The 22,972-nt window shown below is 40.8% G+C and overlaps 1 protein-coding gene across 13 annotated transcripts in view; it reads left to right on the forward strand.

Annotated features, from left to right (window-relative positions):
* The window catches only part of SLC44A5 (solute carrier family 44 member 5), a 183,408-nt gene that overhangs the window by 118,132 nt on the left and 42,304 nt on the right, over positions 1-22,972 (forward strand). For 10 of the 13 annotated variants that reach the window (XM_073357319.1, XM_073357321.1, XM_073357320.1 and 7 more), the window contains exons 3-4: positions 8,549-8,622; positions 20,629-20,713. In XM_073357319.1, coding sequence (XP_073213420.1) covers positions 8,549-8,622; positions 20,629-20,713 — 159 coding nt within the window. Of the gene's footprint in view, positions 1-8,548; positions 8,623-9,540; positions 9,817-20,628; positions 20,714-22,972 lie in introns of those variants that run through there. The other 3 variants (XM_073357326.1, XM_073357325.1, XM_073357322.1) reach the window with 2 other exon arrangements.

Here is a 22,972-nt window from a genome sequence, read left to right on the forward strand (position 1 = left end):
TGTTCCTGTAAAGAGACACAAATACATGACAGCTTATTAACTTAAGTAGGGATAAATAACCGCTCCCTTTAAACACCACACTGAGTTGGTTTATAATAAAATAAAACATAGGTTAAGTGAAGCTGAGTAAAAGGAATAAAGTTAGAAAGGGTTACTAGCAAATAAAAGTGAAAAAACTAAGTGTAAAACTTAATCTAGCAAGATACAGGCTTTATTCAAGATGGTTTCACTCATCAGTCATTCTTCTTCCCAGTCATGGCTAACTTTCTCCTTTCCACAGAAACACAAGGGGCTGGCTTCTCTTTTCTTCTGAGGTGAAAAATCTTTGCCTAAGCAGGTTTCTCACCCATGTTCAATTCCAGAGACTTCAACCCCATCTTGGTTGAAGGACCCATCTTTCTCAGCTTGCAAGAGCTCTGGTCTATTGTCTGTGCAGTGATGGTGCCAAAAATGGCTTCTGTCCTTGTTTATATCTTCCAAGTTCAAAGAACTGGTTTCAAGAAGGCAGAAGGACCTCGTGCTGTTCTACCCTTTATGTGGGCTTCCCATCCCTCTGTATGATTTCTGTGTAAATGGTGCTTCCATTGTTTCTGATTCCACCATACTTAATTTACAAAGGAGAGAGGTAGATAGCTGGGACATTCCCTCCTGCATGGGCAGACTATATAGCCTAATATCAGTGAGTATCTATAATTCCTTATATAGAGTTAATACATATAGTTCACAATTATATGACTCACTAGTGTGTTATTAGCTTTCAGAAAAGAGCTCACTCTGTACACTTTTATAATACAGCAATATTGTATACAATCAGTTGAATCAATTGCTTATCATTTGAGGTTCAGCATCCCTGTCTTTATAGACCAGTAAGCCTTTGAAATGGATTCTTCTGGAAAAGTAAAACCCAGACCTAGCTCTCTCCTTCTGGGTGTAGACCAGTGTCTCTCAACCTTCTGATACCAGGGATCGGCTTGCTGCCTTCCTAAACTGTGCCAGGGAGATCGCAGGGACTGGTGCCGGTCCACGGACTGGTAGTTCAGAAACACTGGTGTAAACAACGTGCTGTCTTCTCTCCTGCTTGTTAATGTGAGGTTTGCCTCCTCTTCTTGTTACGTTGATAAGTCTGTTTTACTGCTTATATGTATATAGAGGTAAACACAGATTCCTTTGTTTAGGGTAGATCTGTTTAACAACCCCCCACACACACACCTGGTTTGTGTGCAGTATTATTGCAGCCCAGGAAATGACAAGTGGGTGAAGTAATATCTGAAAAGAGCTGTGTAAGCTCAAAAGCTTGTCTCTCTCACCAGCGGAAGTTGGTCCAATGAAAGATATTTATCTCTAAACTCCTGTTTTGAACACATTTTAGTTATAATTCCAGTATACCCATTGTGTACATACAACATGCAAGAATATTAATGATCAGTGAGTTACTAGTTTTCAGATGATACCTCACAAGACATATTTTGTACCAAGGTTTTTTCCGTAGTGTGTAGGGTGTGACTAGAGGGATGCTAACTGTCCGTGTATAACAGGGATTTTCATTCCTGTGAAGTGTTTGTAGCAACGAAGGAAGTGACCTATATTGGGAAAGTCACATAAGTGTGCATTAGCATAAAATCATGATTCATAAAGGCTTCAAGGGTGACTGTCAAGAAATGTTTCAGGCCAGAGCCACACATTTTTTTTGTCTTGACTCTGCCACTACCAAGAATACGATATAAATCATGATGAAGTTTATAAAACACAGCATTATGTCAATGTGGGTGATTGCTGCTTAGATACCTAGGTGATAGTTACCTTTGACTCTACCTTGGATATCCACATCCAATCCCCTTCCTCTTTCCCCACTAGGTTGTGTTTGTGTGTGTGTTGGGGGAAGGGGAGGGGGTTCTCAGAGTTCTGTTCTTAGGTTGCTCCCCTTCTGTCTTTGCCCCCTTTCTCGAAATGATCTTGTCTGTTCACACAGCTCCAACTACCATCTTTTACACCAATGACTCTCAAATCAGCCTTGCTACTCCAGGCCTCCATTGTCCATTCGCGCTCACATCTCAACCTGTCTTTCTGATGGTCTGAAAACCTGAACTTTTTAAAACTGTGCACTCATTAGGGCAAGGCCTGTGTCTTCTGCTGTGATTGGAAAGTGCTTAGCAGTTTATGGGTGCCTCTGCAATATAAATATTAACTTTCAACTTTTTGTGGCTATCTTCCTTAAGGGTCAGGCTGAGGAAAAAACCATAAGTGTTAGTCATTTCCTGAGCTCCATCCAAAACATAAACTCTGCCCACTCATGACTCTAAAATGAGGTGCTGCTCACAATAGATTATGCTGATCTTCGTGATAGGATCATCTCACTCCTTTCTTGGGTACTGTGGTCAGTACTGAAACAGTTGACAATTTAAATGTCAACATCGTTATCATCAGGCTTCAGAGTCAACAACCTGAAGAGTCTGACGCAGAGGAGTGCTGGCAAGAAACAGATTATTTCTTATTGCTAATGGAATTTTAATCAGTGCCTGTATCTTTGGCAACACCCTGGGATCTATATTGTTGTAGTATGTTATACACCCCACTGAGACGAATGGGCTGTTTCACTTTTCTTAGCGCTCCTGTTGCAAGCTCTCAGCAGACATCACTTCATGGCTTTCTTCTGATTCACATTTTGCAGATTTCCTTTGCAACCATAAAGGCTAGAGACTTAATTTTTTTAAATTAAAGCTTTCTGGTGCACAATATTCAGCCACCAAGAAGAAGTACAACTCAGTGAGACAACACGGGCCAGCTCATTTCAACCCCTCTCATTAAAGATTCTCTGAAGAAAACTTAAGAAAATCCAGTGTTTAGGTTGATAGGTTAACAAAGCACTGTTTGCATTAAAACCTCTTTAGTACCTTTCTTGCGCACTTTCTAGTCTCTATAGTAGGAGCGGTATGCTCAAAAGGAAGTATCCCTGAACATACTGAATCTGCCACTAACTCAAATATTTATTCAGCTTTGCTGAATAGTGCCCTTTGGTCTGGCCACACTGTCTGATAAAAGTACCAGCCACTCTATTCAGATCCATACCAGCAGAGATGATCTCTCACTTCAGGCTACAATCAAGTAGGGGAGCCTGAATTCTGTACATAGACCACAAAACAGACAAAAATTCTTTTTCCTACAGCGTGGTTTCTTAGAGGGATTTCAAAACATAGGCATCAGGCCTGCAGAGAATTCTGTGTGAGCAGACCCCTGCACTCAGGCAGAGCTCCATTTACGCTGAGCTCTGAGCAGCGTTGATGCCTTAACGGTCACCTTAGGTTTGTCCACAAAGGAGTGATATTTCCCGTCGTCTATATTTATACATGTAGATTGTGAGCTCTCTGGACGGGGGAAGAGGCTGTCTTTTTGTTGTATGTTTCCACAGGGCCTAACACAAAGGGATCCAGGTCTGTGGGTGCTGTCATAATACTGGTACAACTCTAATATTACGAAGAATGGTTTCTTGCTAGTGCAACATCTTGGACAGAATTGCACACGTAAGACATTATGAACTGTAAAAATAACGAGGGCTCCTTGTGGCACCTAAATTTGTTAGTCTCTAAGGTGCCACAAGGACTCCTCATTGTTTTTGCTGATACAGACTAACACGGCTACCACTCTGAAACCTGTCATTATGTAGAATTAGAGGATGAAGCAAGTAGTCCCCAAGCAGAATCATTAGCCACGAAATGCATGGTTTGTCAGTGAATAAGTGCTTCCAATCTCTGATACTCAATATTCATAAAAAGAAAAGGAGTACTTGTGGCACCTTAGAGACTAACAAATTTATTTGAGCATAAGCTTTCGTGAGCTACAGCTCACTTCATCGGATGGCTCCTACAATATTCGTAGTCATTATTTATTTATCTGAATCCTGTTAACACCTCCATGTACTATGTTATCTACATGAAGACACAGGAACAAAGTGTTTTCTTACTTTGCGCGGCCACATATAACAAAGTGAGTAAGCCAATCCATTTCTGAAAGGTGTTAGAAAGCAAAGCAGTACCCATAAACTAAACAAAATGACAAGAAGTAGGCAATAAAATCTAGCATGGGGGCTAGAAATGTGCACTTATCAAATGAGATTATTTTATTACTTCACCTGGCTAAAATGAATCTGATGGGTTTATCAGTGATTTATTTCTATGGAGACAGCAATGTTCAAGTAGAATAGTCAGGCTAACAACAAAATTTGGGCAAGATATTGGGGTGCAACTGAACTGCAAAAAGGCAAAAGAGCACTGCAAATTTCAAATACAGCCATGCTTTCACAATGACTTTCATGTTGTCCGGTGCATTTTAATTCATGACACAATACAATAAATATTGTCTGTGTGCATTATCATACTCTGTTACAATATCCTGTTATCCATGCAGTCATTGCTGCTGGGAAAAGGTTTGGATGCCATTTTTGGGGGGTGAAAAAAAGGTTATATTTTTCCTTTTGTAATCTTTGTGTGTATTTACAGATATATTATAAAAACGTGGCAGTGATATCCATGTGAAAGACTGCAGGGGCCATATGATAAATTGCATTTATCATGCACTCTCTCCTCAACACTCTGCCCACTAATCCATCTCCCCTAGCATTTATTCTACTGTTTCACCCCCTGAGCAGCTTCCTGCAGTTTTCCTTGTCTTGAATACAAATACAACAACAAAATCAATTCGCCACCAAAATGTTTCTATTTTTTCCCTAAATGTGAGCATTTCCGCTCCAAAACAAAACCAGTTCAAAGCCCAGCACACGCAATGTTCAGTCCTGGTTACAGCAATAAATGTAATCTCCCAATCTCATGTGACCCTTCAGGGCTAGAAATGGGAGCCTAATCCTTTTGGGGAGGGGAGATTCCCAGCATTCTATTTGCTCCAGCTTTGAAAACTCCCAGTGACTTTAAGGGAGTAAAATGATATGTGTGGAACAGTCATTTTAGGTTATTTGGTGAGGTATTTTATATTTTTGTTTTAATTTTTCTGTCCTGCTAAGCCTTGGATTTCTAAGGTGAAATCCTGGTCCCACGAAGTCAGCAGGACTTTTGCCATTGATTCCACTGGAGCCAGGATTTTACCCATGGAAACAAAGGCACCTGTCTGCACAGGCAGAGGGGTGCAAGAAATAGTCCCAAATATTTATTTTAAAACTCTCCAAACCATGCGCAAAATAGTTTCTGTGCAATTATTATAATTATTTAATATTTATATTATAGCAGCACCCAGAGGCCAGGATCAGTTGTGCTAGGGCACTATAAAATCTGTGTCATACCCAGAACAGGAAATGGTGTGAGGTGGTAGAAACATTTGACACTTGAATAACTGCAAAACTTTAAGGGATGAAGTGGCACAAATGGGGATAGGCTCTGATCATACGTAATGTGACGGGGCAAGGCCAGATGGCTATAGAAAAGGAGTGGGAGAAAGATATATTAGCTCCAGTCTAAACAAATCCCTGGTACCAGGACAAGTGAAATGGCAGCTGCTCCAGGTCAATTAAGACACCTGGGGCAATTAAGAACTTTCCAGAAGGCAGGGAGAATGCTAGGTTGATTGGGACACCTGAAGCCAATCAGGGGTTGGCTGAAACTAGTTAAAAGGCTCCCAGTTAGTCAGGTGGGGGTGCATGTCAGGAGCTGTGGGAGGAAGTTGCACTGTTGGAGAGACTGAGCAGTACACACCATATCAGGCACAAGGAAGGAGGCCCTGAGGTAAGGGTGAAGTGGAGCTTGAGGAAGTGAGGGCTGCTTGTGGGAGAAGTAGCCCAGGGAATTATACATGTCATGTTTCTAAAAGGTCAGCTACCATAGCTGATACTATTAGGGTCCCTGGGCTGGAGCCCGGAGTAGAGGGTGGACCTGGGCTCGCCCCCCCCCCCACCTTTGCCCCTTGATTAATCATTGAGACTGGGAGACAACAGAGACTGTGCAAGGAAGGATAACTTCTCCTCACCTCCCTCACTGGTTTATGATGAAAATGGCTCAGTAGACTGTGACCCTTGTCTCTAGATAGAGAAGGGTTATGTGGAGAGTCACAGTGAGCCCCTGAGGCTAGCGAAATCCACCAGGAAATGTGGGACCCACGGAGGCAAGGACAGCGCTTTGTCACAGTAATCATAAATACCATGTGTACAAGAGGGTTCTGACAACAAGAGACTTATAATTAAAGTATTGCAGTTTCCTACTTCGCCTTCCATAAGTATTTTTACCTGAGTTATCTTTTATTAAACACTGCACCATTTAACAGCCACTCTCTGGAGGGTGAGAAACTGAGCCTGAGTAAAGTATCAGAATTAGTGTGAAACAAAATGTTAGCCTTACATTTTAAAAGGTTTAGTGCTTCTGCTGGTGTTAAGCGAAGGAAGCAGGTGACCCTATTTCCATTCATTATTTATTCATTTTGTGATGCCAACTAAAATCTAATCTTCAGATTAAAGCTCTCCTCATAACTGTAGCATGCTGTCATCTGTTCTCCGGCCAGACACTCATTACAGGCCCTTGAGAAAAGCTTCATCTGTGACAACTGCAGCAAATGATAGCTTAAAGCCGCGGTTCTCAACCAGGGGTCCAGGGCTCCCTAGGGGGCCATGAGCAAGTTTCAGGGGGTCCGCCAAAATAAACCAGAGAGCAGGGCCAGCATTAGACTCACTGGAGCCCAGGGCAGAAAGCTGAATCCCAAGCCCTGCTTCTCGGGGCTGAAGCTGAAGCCCAAGAACCTTCTCCCCAGGCCGAAGCAGAAGCCTGAGCAACTTAGCTTTGTGGGGCCCCTTGTGGCATAAGGCCCTGGGCAATTGCTCTGCTTGTTACCCCTTAACACTGGCCCTGGCTTTTAATCTACTGAAAAACAGTTGTTGTAGACATGGGTGGGCTGTGGAATTTTATAACATGTTTGGGGCTGGGGGCTCAGAAGGACAAAGGTTGAGACCCCTTTGGCTTAAAGAACAAGCAGGGTTCCATTGTCAGGTCTTTCAGTTTAACAGACTCTCCTTCATTAGATTGCGTCAGCAGATCCCCATAGTTACATAGACCTGAAACCTAGTGCTGAGATTGTTTCTCTATGGAGAGGCACATCGGTCATTCACTCTTAGTTCCTTTTTCACACCTAGAAATGTCTCTCCAAGTTTTCCAATTGTTTAAAAGTTATGTAAACTTTCCCCACCTTTCTCCTCCTTCCCAATCATTGGGATCCGGATCTACTCTTCACCCTGTCCTTTCAAACCCATAAATAAGTGTCCCCTATCCCATATCTCTCAAATTAGCCTCTCTAGTGGGGATCACTTTGGCCAGAAGAATCCGAGAGCTATAAGTCCTGATGTCTAATTCTCCATTCTTAATTTTTAAGGACAGTATTTCTGGGCTTTCTTCATTATACCCATCATGCTGATTGCAGCTGACTGATGGGACTTTTAATAAAACTCTGGCAAGATCTCTTTGGTCATTTGGGGGGTTTCAGGGCAGGGGTGCTGGAACAGTTTGTATAGTGGGGGTGCTGAGAGCCAGTGAACCAAACTGTAAGTCCTGTATATAGTGGAAATCACTTAAAGTCAGGGGGTGCACCCCCAACACCCCTAGTTCCAGCACCTATGTTTCAGGGTGAATCCTCCCTCCATACACACACACACACACACACACTTTATCCACTTTAAAAAAGAAACTTTAATATATCTTTTCTAGATGGGGCTGTGGCAAAAATAGATGTTGGAAACTTGAAACTCACCATGGCTAAACCTCTCACTGAGGAGTAATGCTTCTTCTTGTGCTTGGAAAAAATGTTTTTTTACTAGAGTTGGTTTGTAATTGTATCCTGAATGTGTGCAATAGACAATTTTGTAAAATACATAGATACATACAATAAATATATATACATTAAAGAGTACCGCTAATTAAGTCTGCACTTTTCAAAACAGACTGAGTCAGATCTGACTGAGTCAGATTTAAGGGTTAGATCCTTAGGTTGGCTTTGACCAGCATTGGCTTCAGTGGAACTATGCCGATTTACACCAGCTGCAGCTGGTAGCTTTTGGGATGTTAATTGATACGTCTGCTTGTTTAGACTCCTAGGCCATGTTGGAGGTGATTTAGTTTGGTAAGGCAATCCTTTACTTTCTTTTTAACTAGAAACACTCCTTAGTCCACCTCTAGAGTGATTGTTGCTTAGTAGTCATCAAAAGCAAGGACTTCTTAAGGTAAGTTTATGAAGGAGAAGTGGAAGCTAGATAAGTTCAGACTAGAAATAAGGCGCAGATTTTTAATGGTGAGGATAAATAACCATTGTTAAAACTTATGTTGGGTCGAGGTGGATTCTCAATCATTGACAATTTTTAAATTGAGATTGGATGTTTTTCTAAGAGGTGTGGTATACTTGAAAAAGGAATTAATTCAGGAAAATCCTGTGGCCTGTGTAATACAGGAGGTTAAACTATATGATGTCCGTGAGCCATTCTGATCTTATAATGTATGAATCAATCATTTACAAAGGAGGAGTTATTTTGGACACCTTTCTGATTCTTTAAAATGTTCCCTTCTGTCTTTAGGCACTGTACGGATATTCTGTGCTGTGTAATCTTCATAGTCGTCATTCTGGGTTACATTGCATTAGGAATTCTGGGTAAGTAAACGCAGGTATGGTAGTGGCTTCTCTTGCAGGGGAAGTAAATAAGTGAGTCATTATTTTTAATTGAAGAGTCCATTTAACTTTAAACTTTCTAATCAATGAGCAATGTGTTTCCTAGAAGGAAATCGTGAATCATCTGCTCACATTAAATATCTGTTATAATCAGGGAGAGGTTGAAAATGATGTGTTTATTGATGAAAAACCCAAAGTAAAATATATGCAGGTAAAAATGCCATGGTTCAATCATTTTGCTATCATAAACTATAATTGAGACAGGAAAATCCTGGCACTTGTCACTCGTCAAAAAACAAAAGCTAGAGAAATACGTTTTTTTTTTAAGGGGCTTTGCATTCTTTAAAATATTAGGGAGAGACTCTATGGGAGCAATGAATGGAACAGAAAAAAATTAATTTAATTGTAGGACACAGAGCTGTTTGCTTATCAGGATATTCCGTGATATCGTTTTAGTTTGCTTGTCTGAGAGAACTTCACAGAGACTATCTAAATGAGTAAGGGCAAATGCCAGCTACCATAAAAGTACAGTTACTGTGTGTTTGCATATTTGGCTGAACTTAATTTCCTAATAAAAGACCATACGGCCTGGCTTAGACGTAAGAAATGTCATCGCTCTTTTTTTAATTTTGTGTTAGTATTTTCTCTACTGTACAAAACCAAACTGCTATGTGTAGTGTCAGAAAATGACAATAAGCAAGATTGATTTTACACAACCAGTAGAAATCAGTAAGTATACAGGAATGTACATCATCCTCTCATTAAAATATACTATTGGCACAGTATCCCAAAAGTCATAATTTGTTCTCTGTGTCTCTTCAGCTTTCTGTCTCTCTCACTTTACCCTGTAGTATTTAAGCACTGAACTGGTAGTTAAGATTTTGCTTCTTCTCTCTCCAGGGGCTCCTGTGTGTGTGTGGTGTTCATTCCCTTGTTCACACATACTGGTTGTCCCTTCTTGGAACATCATGCTTTCAGAAAAGGGGAAAGGGAAGGAAATAAAGTGAATACACTTGCAAGCAATAACAGTCAAGGGAATCATTGCAGTTGAAAGGTAGCACCACACACTGACCCCATAACAGGCAGTTGTGGTCTAATGAATGGAGCATGATGCTGACAGGCAGGAGACCTGTGTTCCACTCACGATTATGTCACTAAGTTGCTGTGCAACATCAGGCAAGTAACGTAACTGATCTGTGCCTCAGTTTCTCTATCTGTAAAACCAAGATAATACCTACCTTTGTAAAGGGCTTTGAGATCTATGGATGAAAAAAAATCTGTATAAGGGCAAAGAGTTAACTAATAGGCTATTAATACAGGTCTTGTGCCTGTGTACCATACATGGATCCAATACTTTAATGGTTTCATTAGCTGTGGGATTCTCCTTGGGGACAGTAGTGGGCAGAGGGAGAAGGGTGTTTCTAACTGTAATTCATGCATTATTTTGTCACATTCAGACTAGCTTGTCTGCAGTCCTTTGGCTTCCTTGCACAGGTCAGACTCTGATGCTTCCTTAACATTGATGGCAACCTACTTCTGGATGAGGATCTGTCTGGTCTGTATCTGCGGCCGCTACTGAAGTGCGTCTGAATGAAATTTTGCATAGGCTCTCTCATCTCATCTTTGCCTCCTCTTTTGATCCTGCTGCTTGTACTAGTTGTTGTAGAGTGATGCTACGATCCTAGTTGCCCCTGCTTTAATTGCCCAGTTACATTGTCTGTACCTCACTGGCCTCTTGTTTCCATTCCAAGCTGGTACCAGCACTCATTTGATGTGTGTGTGGGTGAAAGAGAGAGAGAGAAACTCCACTCAGAATTACAATAGACATGAGGAACAGTTGTCCCAGCATGGACATTATATGTGTCATCACAGAACTGGGTCGGAAAACGGCAGAAAGAGATTGCTTGGTCCTGGCGCAGCAGCAGGGCAGCCCTCTGCACATACAGACCTGCCAAGTCTCCCACCTGAAGCAGGAATATCCCACATTTGGAATATTTTACTTCCCTGTTCCCCCTCTAATGTTCCACCAGCTCTTCCTGCCCCCTGTTTGCTGAGCTGGTGTGTTACTGTTCTGTTCCAGTTCACATCTCAAACACACACAGCCTGAGTGGAGGAGCTGGACTCCGAGCGTGGGAGCATTCCTTGTTCTCTTTAATACGTGAACACTCCCCTGACAGGTGAGTGGCCCCTACTCTGGATGTTGTGTCGGACAGAGTATTGGCACACTCTCAAACAGACAGAGAGAGGCAGAGGCGAGCACTGGCAATTTGTAGTTGTGCAGCATTCTTGTGCATTCAGATCTTCCTGCCAGCCTGTACAATCTCCCTCCAGCACTGCACAAATCTCCCTTAATCCTTTGGCTAGACTTCCATGGCAGCTGTGCATGTGCCATTTCCAAACATCATGTTCTGCATGAAATACGTAAATAAGCCGAGGGAGGAAAAAGATGACTGGTTGGCCAGATTCCTCTCTTCCCTCACTCTGTGGCCTCAGACAGTGGGATCAGTGTGGTGTGTGATGGTAAATTTGTCCATATAGGGTACATTTGCACATGCCTTGGAATCCTATTAGGAAAAAACCTTCTAACCAAATGCTTAGGTATAAAACATTGAGGGGTTTGGAATCCAACCATGGATCCAGACCCAAATTTTGTGGCTGGCCACTATTTTTATCTGTGATGGGTGGACCCAAATTTTTGCATGTGAACACCCCTATTACATATCCAAATCTAAACCCCACATGGTGCCTGCTTTTTCTTTGTCCTCAGATTGTAATTCATCATTCTTTTTACTCTTATTTTAAATGAAAGATGGGATCAGCATGGGTCCTACTCCAAAGGCCAGCCCTGCTCCAAATGGATGAGAGTCAATAAAGTTCATATGAAGAGAAAATAGATTATAAATCAGTTCTCCGTCATGAGTTATGCCTTAAGCGTCTCCTGTCCTTTGGCTTATTATAGAAATAAAAAAGTTGATTTCCCTGGTTTCTTGACTATGTGAGAATAGCTTCCTCATTTCACGTGTCATTTGGCTGGATAAAGAAAGGAAATACTCAAACTAGGGCTGTAAATTAATGGCAGTTAACTCACACGATTAACTCAAAAAAATTAATCGTGATTAAAAATTAATCATGATTAATCACACTGTTAAACAATAGAATACAAATTGAAATTTATTAAATATTTTGGATTGTTTCTAAATTTTCAAATATATCAATTTCAATTACAACACAATACAAAGTGTACAGCGCTCACTTTATATGATTTTTTAATTACAAATATTTGCACTGTAAAATGATAAAAGAAATAGTGTTTTTCAATTCACCTCATACAAGTACTGTAGTGCAATCTCTTTATCATGAAAGTGCAACTTACAAATGTAGGTTTTTTGTTACGTAACTGCACTCAAAAACAAAACAATGTAAAACTTTAGAGCCTACAAGTCCACTCAGTCCTACTTCTTGTTTAGCCAGTCGCTAAGAGAAACAAGTTTATTTACATTTACGGGAGATAATGCTGCCCACTTCTTAATTACAGTGTCACCTGAAAGTGAGAACAGGCTGTTGCATGGCACTGTTGTAGCTGGCATCGCAAGAAATTTACATGTCAGATGTGCTAAAGATTCATATACCTTTTCATGCGTCAGCCATCAGAGGACATGCTTCCATGCTGATGACGCTCGTTAAAAAAAAAGTGTTAATTACATTTGTGACTGAACTCCTTGGGGGAGAATTGTATGTCTCCTGCTCTGTTTTACTTCACATTCTGCCATATATTTCATGTTATAGCAGTCTCGGATGATGAACCAGCACATGTTGTTCGTTTTAAGAACACTTTCACTGCAGATTTGACAAAACGCAAAGAAGATACCAATGTGAGATTTCTAAAAATAACTACAGCACTCGACCCAAGGTTTTAGAATCTGAAGTGCTTTCCAAAATCTGAGAGGAATGTGGTGTGGAGCATGCTTTCAGAAATCTTAAAAGAGCAACACTCTGATGCGGAAACTACAGAACCCAAGCCACCAAATAAGAAAATAATCCTTCTGGTGGTGGCATCTGATTCAGATGATGAAAATGAACGTGTCAGTCTGCACTGCTTTGGATCGTAATCGAGGAGAACCTGTCATCAGCATGGATGCATGTTCTCTGTAATGAGTTGAAGCATGAAGGGATATATGAATCTTTAGCATATCTGGCATGTAAATATCTTGTGATGCCGGCTACAACAGTACAATGCAAATGCCTGTTCTCACTTTTAGGTGACATTGCAAACAAGAAGCAGACAGCATTATCTTCTGAAAATGTAAAAAAAACTTGTTTGTCTGAGTGATTAGCTGAACAAGAAGTAGGACTGATTGGACTTGTAGGCTCTAAAGTTTTACATTATCTTATTTTTGAATGCAGGTTTTTTTGGCATATAATTCTACATTTGTAATTTCAACTTTCGTGATAGAGATTGCGCTACAGTACTTGTATGAAGTGAATTGAAAAATACTATTTCTTCTGTTTTTTACAGTGCAAATATTTGTAATCAAAATAAATATAAAGTGAGCGCTGTAGACTTTGTATTCTGTGTTGTAACTGAAATCAATATATTTGAAAATGTGGAAAAACTTCCAAAAATATTTAAATAAATGGTATTTTATTATTGTTTAATAGCGTGATTAATTGCGATTAATTTTTTTAATTGCTTGACAACCCTAACTCAGACCCATCACTTGGAGCTGCTGTTGGCTGAAAATCTGTGGCTCACTTTCTACCCACAGCTATGTGTGCACAACTCCCACTGGCCTCAGTGAGACATGCACTTCAGCCCTCTTGAAACACACACCAAGCCAAATTATACGTGTTTCAAGAGGGCTGTGTGGGGTCTGGGTAAAAGGTAATCGAATCTCCTTGAAAGATCAAACTCAGTGATCTATGATAATATCCTCTCTCCATCCTGCTTCAGTGGTGGTTGCTGTTGAATGATTATACTGAACAGAAATATTTATTACATGAGTTATTCCTTGCCATAATTATGTTATCTTTGCAGATAATGCGATAAATGAAAGGGGGGTAGCTCTCTTTTATGGACACCCAGCCAGCCAGTTAGCTATAAAATCCCTCTTGGTAGCTGTTCTCTACTTTCTTTACCTGTAAAGGGTTAAAATGTCTGACTGCATGCATAGGTAAAAGGAAGGGAGTGGGCACCTGTCCAAAAGAGCCAATGGGAAGGCTAGAACTTTTTAAAATTGTGGGGGTGGGGAGCTGAACTTTCCATTTGTCTGTCTGTCTGTTCTCCAGAGAGGGGGGACAGAGCAGAGACACGACTGGGACAATGCTGTAAAAAGCTTTAAAAGCCGGTATGACAAATCATCAAATCATACCTCGAACCTACTTATCTGAAACCCCAGATATATAAGTAGTTCAGGGAATGCCTATGAAAAAAAACACGATTAGGTTTTTTTCTTTTATTTCTTATTGGCTTGTGGACTCCTCTGTGCTAACCCCCAAATGCTTTTGTTTTTCTTGTAACGTTTAAGCTGAACCTCAAGAGCACTATCTTGATGCTTAAGTTTTGTAATTTGTTTTTTTAAGATCTAGCAAAAAGTTTAAGTTCCAAAGGTACTTTCTTTCTCTTTGTTTTCAATAAAATTTACCTTAAAATAAAACAACTGATTTCCTTTGTTTCTGTCTCAGCTCTTCCCCGGAGGGGGTGTGTGAAAGGGCTTGATGGTACCCCACAGGAAGGAATTCCCAAGTGCACCTTTCTGGGTTCCAAAAAGGGTTTTTTTTGCATTTGGGTGGTGGCAGCATCTACCCGTCCAAGGTCAGAAAGAAGCTGTAACCTTGGGACTTTAATACTAGCCTGGAGTGGCCAGTATTAATTTTTCAAATCCTAGCGAGCCCTCACCTTCTGCACTCGAAGTGCCAGGGTCGGGAATCAGCCTTGATAGATTAAAAAAGAGGACCAATTTAACATTGAATGAAATTTTTATTCCTTAAAGAACTAATTCAGTCCTTCCTATTTATTTGGGGGATTTTTGGCTTATCAGGGAGAGACTTTAAAAAAAAAATCTACCAGACAGCCTACAATCTATGGTAGTTTTCATTCAGCAAAATGCATGTGAAGGGCAGCTAATGAATTATCATAGGAAGAGCTCAAGACTTCAAAGGATGGAGTAATTCAAAAGGAACAAAACTGAGTATGATTTAGATTTACTCCTGAAGTGTGGTTCATATACTAATCTGATCAGCCTCCTGAAGAGTTTCTGGTACAAAGAGAAATCACTTACGCCCCCCCTACCTCCAATCAATAGCTTCACTATGTGTCGTTCAGATCCTCTTAGAGCAACATTATTATTTGCAATAGCAAATTTCTCCAGATGTCACTCTTACATTAAAGGAACAATGATGTTTTTATCCTTTATTGTGCTTAGCCAAGCCAAGAGTTATGATAGTGTATCAAAGTAAACCATCTGCACAACTTGTAAAAACTTACCCTCAAGAGTCCACTTCATGTTTATAAATTCTTCTGACATTTTAGCAGAATTTTGTCTTTTAGTAAAGGATTGATGGATTTAGAGTCTAAATGGGAACTTGAGATCATCATGCTTGTTCTTCATCTAAGATGTGCCTTGCTGTTCATGTGATTTCCCTCCCCACCCCCGAATTTCTATAGCTCCAGCTATAAAAGACTTATTCTTCTAGAACAGAATTCTTCTGATTTGTGTTCAGGGGCATAACTGGGGACTAACCACTGGGCTGGTAGGCCACCTGTGAAGTAGTGAACAATATGTTGCTTATGTAGTAGTCCTGCTTCTAGGAATGTTTATGCAACAGCAGTGTCATCAGAATGGATTTACAAATTCAGTATCATATGTCCTATTATCTGCTTCACTGCATTTGTAAATTGTTTGTGTTAAAAAGCCATAAGCACAGTTGGGTAGGCCTGTTCCTCCAATATTAAAACATTAAAAGCATACCTTGAAGGGAAACAAAATAATGATATGAAAGCCTGTATTCCCAAGAAGCACACTGAGGGAATGACTCAAATAAGCTAAACAGATTTGCAGTTATTTTTTAAATGTCAGTGGAAGCAGTTGTGCTAATCACAGTTTCTCCTTGACAAGGAGTTTTCCACTATTTACATCCACTGACTCAACCATACAGCCAAAAAAAAAATGTATTTGATAAACATTTAAAATGATAGACATTAGCCATTTCTGATATTGTTCTTGTGTACATCAGTGACAGGATAATGACATAACTTCAGCCATCCTGAATTGTGGATCCCTGTCTGTCAGCTGCTTTGCCTGTGTCATATGCTGTCCCACTGCTACACTGACGGCTGACTCAGCTGGGTTGGTTGATGTATTTGTTTCAGCCCAGCTGTGTATGCCAGCATTCAAACAGTGATTTTACAAGCATCAGACCACGCACAACCTTTTGCTGGCATAAAAGTTCTATATACTTGGATTCCATTTCATTGTACTTTCAGTACTTGATATTTGGTCACCAGTAGGGCACTGCAACAAATAAGACTCAAACCCTACTCTTTGATGCTAATCATGATAATAACCTTCCACTGTCAATGGAGGCTGCTGATTTAGGTACAATTCTACACTGAATAGGATAGGAAATGGAATATTTATCCTATGGGATTCTTTTCCCAACATTGTTCTAACTCACAAAGAAAGTAATAGTTGGGTTTTTTTTCTATTTTCTGCTGCAATATTAATCAAATGTTAAATCTCCATCCTCTATAACAGACCAATTCTTCTCGGTTTCTCTCTGAAAATTAGTTGAGATGTACTTTCCCTACTTCCACCTAGCAGATATGATTTCAAACTAAAGGAAACCAATTTTACAGCAAACCCAGATAAATCTGTTCTCTAAAGCTGCTTTCTAGATAAGGGGCTCACTTTTGATCCCAGTAAAGTGGATGAGAGCAAGTGTTGACATAGAAAAGCTCGTTTACTGTATTTTTTAAACCAGGTTCATCCAACACTGGTTTAGTGCCTCAATATGACTGAGGCCTCAGACTTGTAGGAAAGCTACAACCAAGAATCAGTAGGTATGGGCCACTGGATGAAGGCAACTGGACAAGAGTCCCCAAAAACTGGAAATACTGTTCAGAATACTTCACAAAAACAAAAGTATGAGCAAAATGTCCAGCACTAGTACCTCACTAATTCCCACTAATGCCCCGGAAGCCCATTGCAAAGGATCACATTTGGAGAATTAGTGAGTTAAGGGCCTAATCGAAACCCAGTGAAACCAGTGAGAGTCATTCCAGTGACTTCAGTGGGCATTGGATAATGAGAAATGATAAAACAGTAAGGATAATACATAACAAAATGTACTTTGTTTATCTGTATATAATTGTATTGCCAATGATGTTTCAGTGCATACAAGTATCCAATTTTTGTCATCTGCAAGCTTAATTAGAAGACATAAAATTCTCACTGATGAAATTTGCAGATGACACAAAAAATAGGGAGATGCAAATAATGAAGAGGACAGGTCACTGATACAGAGCCTTCTGGATTGCTTAGCTGGGTGCAAGCAAGCAAAAAACTGCTTTGATACAGCTGAATATAAACGTATACTACTAGAAACAAAAAATGTAGGCCATGCTTACAGGATAGGAGATTCTATCCTAGGAAACAGTGACTTTGAAAAAGATTTGGGGGTTGTGGTGGATAATCATCTGAACATGAGCTCCCAGTATGACACTGTGGCCAAAAGATGCAATCTTTGGATGCGTAAATGGGAATCTCACATAGAAATAGAGAGGTTATTTTACATCTATATTTGGCACTACTGTGATGACTACTGTGTCCAGTTCTCATGTCCACAATTCAAAAAGGATCTTGATAAAGTAGAGATGGTTAAGAGAAGAGCCACGAGGATTGAAGGATTAGGGAACAGGCATGTAGTGATAGACTCAAGGAGCTCATGTATGGGTGAGTTGATCACAGTTTATAAACATCTGCCTGGAGAAGAAATATTTTATAATGGTCTCTTCATTGTAGCACATAGAGGTGCAACATGATCCAGTGGCTGGAAGTTGAAGCTAGAAAAATTGACACTGGAAATAAGATGCACATTTTTAACAGTAAGGGTAATTAACCATTGGAACAATTTACTAGGGATCGTGGTGGATTCTCCATTACTGGAAATTTTTAAATCAGGACCAGATATTTGTGTCAGAGCTCTGCTCTAGGAATTATTTGGGGTAAGTTCTCTATCCTGTGTTATACAGGAGGTCAGGATAGATGATCACAATGGTGATCTGGCCTTGGAATCTATGAATCAATGCTTTGTAAAAGTAAGAAAGGGCCTTATGGCAAGGAGGACAAAGAATGATCTGTTGCAGGATGGTCAAAAAGCGAACTGCCATCACAGAGACCATTTATGATGGAGTCAAACATTTTGCTTTTGGACAGACAGCAGTGGGGAAATGGGTTGCCTCATGGGCCACTAGGCACAGGAAATTCTGGATATGTCTACACAGCAAACAAAAACCTGTGGGCTGGCCTATGCCAGTTGACTGCGGGGCTGTTTCATTGCTGTGTAGACTTCTGGGCTTTCACCCAGTCCCTGATATCACAGGCAGCCTCTTTACAGCATTCTGGTCTTTGCTGAGCAATGGGGAGAGGGTTGATTTCTCTGTGTGTAAATGGTGTTCTGAGATGATTAGCAAAGTTATACTGCAATTTTTGTCTTTTTTTTTCCAATTGTGTGTGTTTGTGTGTGTGTGGAGGGGGGAATAATTGCAGATAAAATATCCTACCTAGGAAGGGGATATTTTTGGCAGTAGCAGATAATTCCAAATTATCTATACAACGCAGAAGAAGTTTTGCTACTGAAATCTCAGCACTACTTTGAATCTGATTTGACAGGCTTTATCCATGCTGCCTCCTGCTATGCTAGTGTGAGGGAAAATAGTCAAGAAGGGAACAAATGGTTTCTTTTAGTAATTTTCAAATACTTTTATAAAGTAATTTTTGGTGGTGGAAAGGTTGATAAGAAAATCCATCTAAGAGCATACAAATAAGGGATTAAACCCATTTGGTGTCAGCAGAGAAACGGATCCATTTGGCCTTGTCCTTTAACTGCATGAGATGCAGGAAAATATTAGGAGGAAGGCATACAATATAACACAGAAAGAGACCACTCACTCAAAATTTAGATTATTTCATAAACCAAATGTACATATATCTTATGTAGTAAAGACTGACTATATGGATTCATATAAGGAAGATCATGTCTGATAGATTAGGTTAAACATTACTGAGTGAAGTCAATGGGACTTCTCACCGGTGCAGAATTTTTGTACATTGCAGAATCCAGGTCTTAATAGATAAGGGAGAAAATAGACAGAATTTATTTGAATGGCTAGAAAATATTTGAGACCAACTAGCAGATTATTTTACAAACTAGAAAACATGGTGTAATTGAGACATATTAAAATGAATTTAGAAACTAGCATAAGATCCAGAAATCAAGAGTGCCAGAAAAATAAAACGATTTAGGGTGAAAGATACATAGCAAATTCTGAGTTGGTATACAGCGGTGCAGCTATATTAAAGTCAATGGAGGGTATATTGCAGATCTAGCCCATAGTCTGCAAGGATAAGTATTACATCTACTGTTCTGTGATTTGCAGAGGTTGTCTCTCCATTCCACCCATCACCGTTGTATCTAAGTGCCCCTGCAATGACCTGAAGGAAGATTTAATTTCTAGTGTGACTAAATTTAGCACCACAAAATCAACAGAAAAGTGGGGCAATTATAGAGAAACAAGTTCAAAGTAATTTGTATAGATCAGGGCCTAAAGTGGCTTCTGACATTCAGTGTACACTCTGAGAGGTGGAAATTAGGGGCTAAACATAATCGTAATGGCTATTGCCTTTTCTACATGCTCCAGAGAAAAGAAAAGACTAGGAAATGATCACACTTAATAAAACCAAAGCCATCCACATTTTGCAGCAGTTGTATTAGTAAGCCAGATCTAGGGCATACTGTGTGGGCTAATATGCTGGCACCATCCTGCACTTGTAAGGTAATATTTAGAATGTGAGGTGAAGTTCTGATTATTTTGTTATGGGGAGGATATAGATAGAAATTGTGATAGCTAAGGGCAGTCAAAATTATTCAGAGCTTACTGGAGAGTTGTGAAGATTAGTCAGGTCTGACCTCTATAGCTTAGAAAAAAATTATACTAATGATGATTTTCCTAGTGGTGTACTAGGTCCTGAATGGGAACGGATTGTGCTAATGGAAATAAACAGTTTGAGAAAATGAGATTTTTCAGGAGCAAGAAATCCTCGCCTGAAGTTGAGGAAGGAATAGAAGGAGCATCCTCCGGTTCAGGCTGAGGTTCTGTACTCGTACAGTTGTGTCTCTGCTTCTATGTACTGAACAAATCAGCATAGCCAGCCACAGCGCTGAGGGCTGAGCACACGGTTTTATATCCTGAAATGGGGGTTTGCATCCCTTCTTAATGGGATTCGATGTCCACTAGATTGTCATCACCAAATCTTGCCTTTTCGCACACCCATGTAACCCCGTTTGTTTCAGTGAGGTTGTGGGTATAATCAAAGGCTCAGTTTGGTCTGTGAGGTTTAGCTCCATGGCACAGTGTGGCTTTAAGCCAACAAAGCTTTTGCAATGCCTCCTCTTTCTCCTTTTAATAACCATTATTTTCTAAGTGCATTACCTCATATTCTGGCCACCACCCAGACGTGTGTGTCTTGAAGGAAAAAAGAGAAATGTTTTACTGTCTCACTGATCCATCCATATTTTATTTAATTTTTCATTAAGAAATCTACTGTTTAAGGAAAATCAATTATCTTCAGTAGCTATTGGGAGAGGTTAAAATAGTACATGACAGGTGGTGCATTTTAATTGCTAGAGAAAGTGAACTATTAGCAGGCTACTGCTGGACACTTGGAATATGGTGTTAAAAGATCTGTCTCTCTCTTTATATGTTTTTAGCTTGGGTACATGGTGACCCCAGGAAGGTGGTCTATCCGACTGACAGCTATGGGCAGTTCTGTGGCCAGAAGGACACCATAAATGAGTGAGTACTCAGAGCAATCATCTGGCTTATTTCTCATGAGGCTTACATGAGAAACGAGGCATCAGCCCTCTGCCTCCTGGGAATTCAGTTGGGAGGCTTCAGAAGAAGCAACCTCCACCCCCACCTTACTGTATTTATTCCAATTAAGGTTTCTGAAAAGCTCAGTTGATTAGTGGAAATTTAGACCTGAGTTATTACTGTAATGCAGCTGTTTGCATAGTATGGAGACTGAATAGTAAAATACTATTATAAAATATGGCTTGTGCCATTAAGTGCAAAGAGAGCCATATTTTAAAGTGTCTTTGTAAGAGGTGAAGACTCTGATTAACTGCCACTGGTTTTGACTGCTCAAATTAGGATATTTAACTAATATGTCCTCTGAGAAATCATTATGTTCATCTCTGGGGAGGAATAACCAAAAGCATGGCAGACTGCTTCTCACTCTGTACAAACCAGCATTTCCTGCTCAGCAGGTGCTAAGTACCAAACAGCAGCTGAAAATAACAAGAGCAAGGTCTCAGTGTCTGCTGCTAGCTACCTGCTGTCTTTATGCTACTAGAGAGAGGATGTGTGGTCTGAGCTCAGGTTTGGGAGACAGACAGCTCTGATGCTGAATCCCTCTTTGGCCTTGGTCTAGTGTCTCAACCCAACTTTATTTTCCAGTCTCTTAAACGTGGGTGGCAATTCCTAGCTCATCTGGGGAGCTGCGTGGGTTAGTTAATCTGTTAGTATCTGTGAGGTACTTGCAGATGAAAAGAGCTTTATGTGTCGAAACATTATTTCTATGAAAACCGAAGCTGGAGCCATGAAACCACATTACAGGAAAGGTTTTCCTTTTTCTAAAGTCTGCATTAAAACACCCCTCACTTAATTATAACTGATATTAAATCCAGTTCCATGCAAGCAGCAACCAAAAGCCCACAGCTGATACAACTCTTCTGCTGCCTCTTTTTCCTCTTCCCATTCAGCTTGCAGGGATGGAACTGAGGAAGCAAGTGTCCAGAGCCACAGCTGGAGGGGCTTCCACCAGGCCCCTTGCATGGGGATAGGGAGTGGTGTGGAGGAACGCCCAAGACAGTGTCCCCTCCCAAGGCAGGGAAGGGAGCAGAGGAGAAGTCTGGAGGTAGTCTGTGCCACTTGCTCTTGCAGATTCCTGCATGGAGCTGGAGAGAGCTGCAGAGAAGTGGCCAGAAGAGTTCCACCTTCCCCTGCACAGGGAGGCAGAACTGTCGGGAGGAATTGCCCCAGAGTCCTTGGCGGATCAGGAGAGGCAACTGGGCCGGGCGCCAACCCTTTGGTGGACCTGTGCAAAGCAGTAGGGAAGTAGGATCTGGACACACTCTCACTCTCACTCTCTCTCTCACACATATACACACACGACCCACTGTAGGGCTTAGGTAAGCAGAAACAGGTAGTGACATTGGTGGCTGGGGGCTTCCCGCCCCTTGGGGGAAGCAGAAGGCTTCTTTTGCATTCACCCCATTTTCTGTTGTCCATTGTGTGTGTTCTCTCTCTTTCTCTGTTGCTATGTGGCCACTTTCCTCTGCCATACACGTTTAATCTTTGTTGTCTCCTGTTAATGTCAGCAGCCATCGAACACATCAACATGAGAGTAAAACAATGTGTTAATGACATGGGCTGTGCTGAGTAGCTCACAAAGGGTACATACTCCCAGGGAACTCTTAAAGAGCTGGGATATTTCAGCCCAAAATGTTACTCTGTTGATTTGAAGAAATAACAGTTAAGGATTGGGAGTTATATTTGCAAGGAGTGTGTAACTATTTCCTTAACTAGTACATGACTGAACGTGTGTGAGTGAAAACATCCTGACCTTTTAAACTGTTAGGCCAGTTGAGCTACTCCCAACTGCACAGGGAGTTACCGTTTGCAACACTTACGTGTTATGGGCCAGAGTGGGCCTTGAAGGCTAAAGCCATGCAGTGAGGTGGGAGATAGCTGTGTTGCAATGGGGGATCTGTTGGAATTGCATGCTGCAGGGGATTTGCCATTACGTTTTGCAAGGCTGCAGCATGCAGTCCTCTCACACCCAGCTAACTTTGCTGCCTAGTGTGGAGGGGGCGGGACCATGGCCTTGTCCATACCTGCTCCCTTGGAGGAGGTCTCCACTAGAGCTGACCGCAGGGCGACAATTCCGTTTCATAGCAACTTTTGAGATTTCAAAATTTGTTTTCATTCCACATTGGAATGAAAATGTTCCCACCAGCTCTATTCTCCACTGATGCTGATGCAAGTCTACTG

Source organism: Lepidochelys kempii, chromosome 8, assembly GCF_965140265.1.
Source record: "Lepidochelys kempii isolate rLepKem1 chromosome 8, rLepKem1.hap2, whole genome shotgun sequence".
In the NCBI taxonomy this organism is placed as follows: domain Eukaryota; kingdom Metazoa; phylum Chordata; order Testudines; family Cheloniidae; genus Lepidochelys; species Lepidochelys kempii.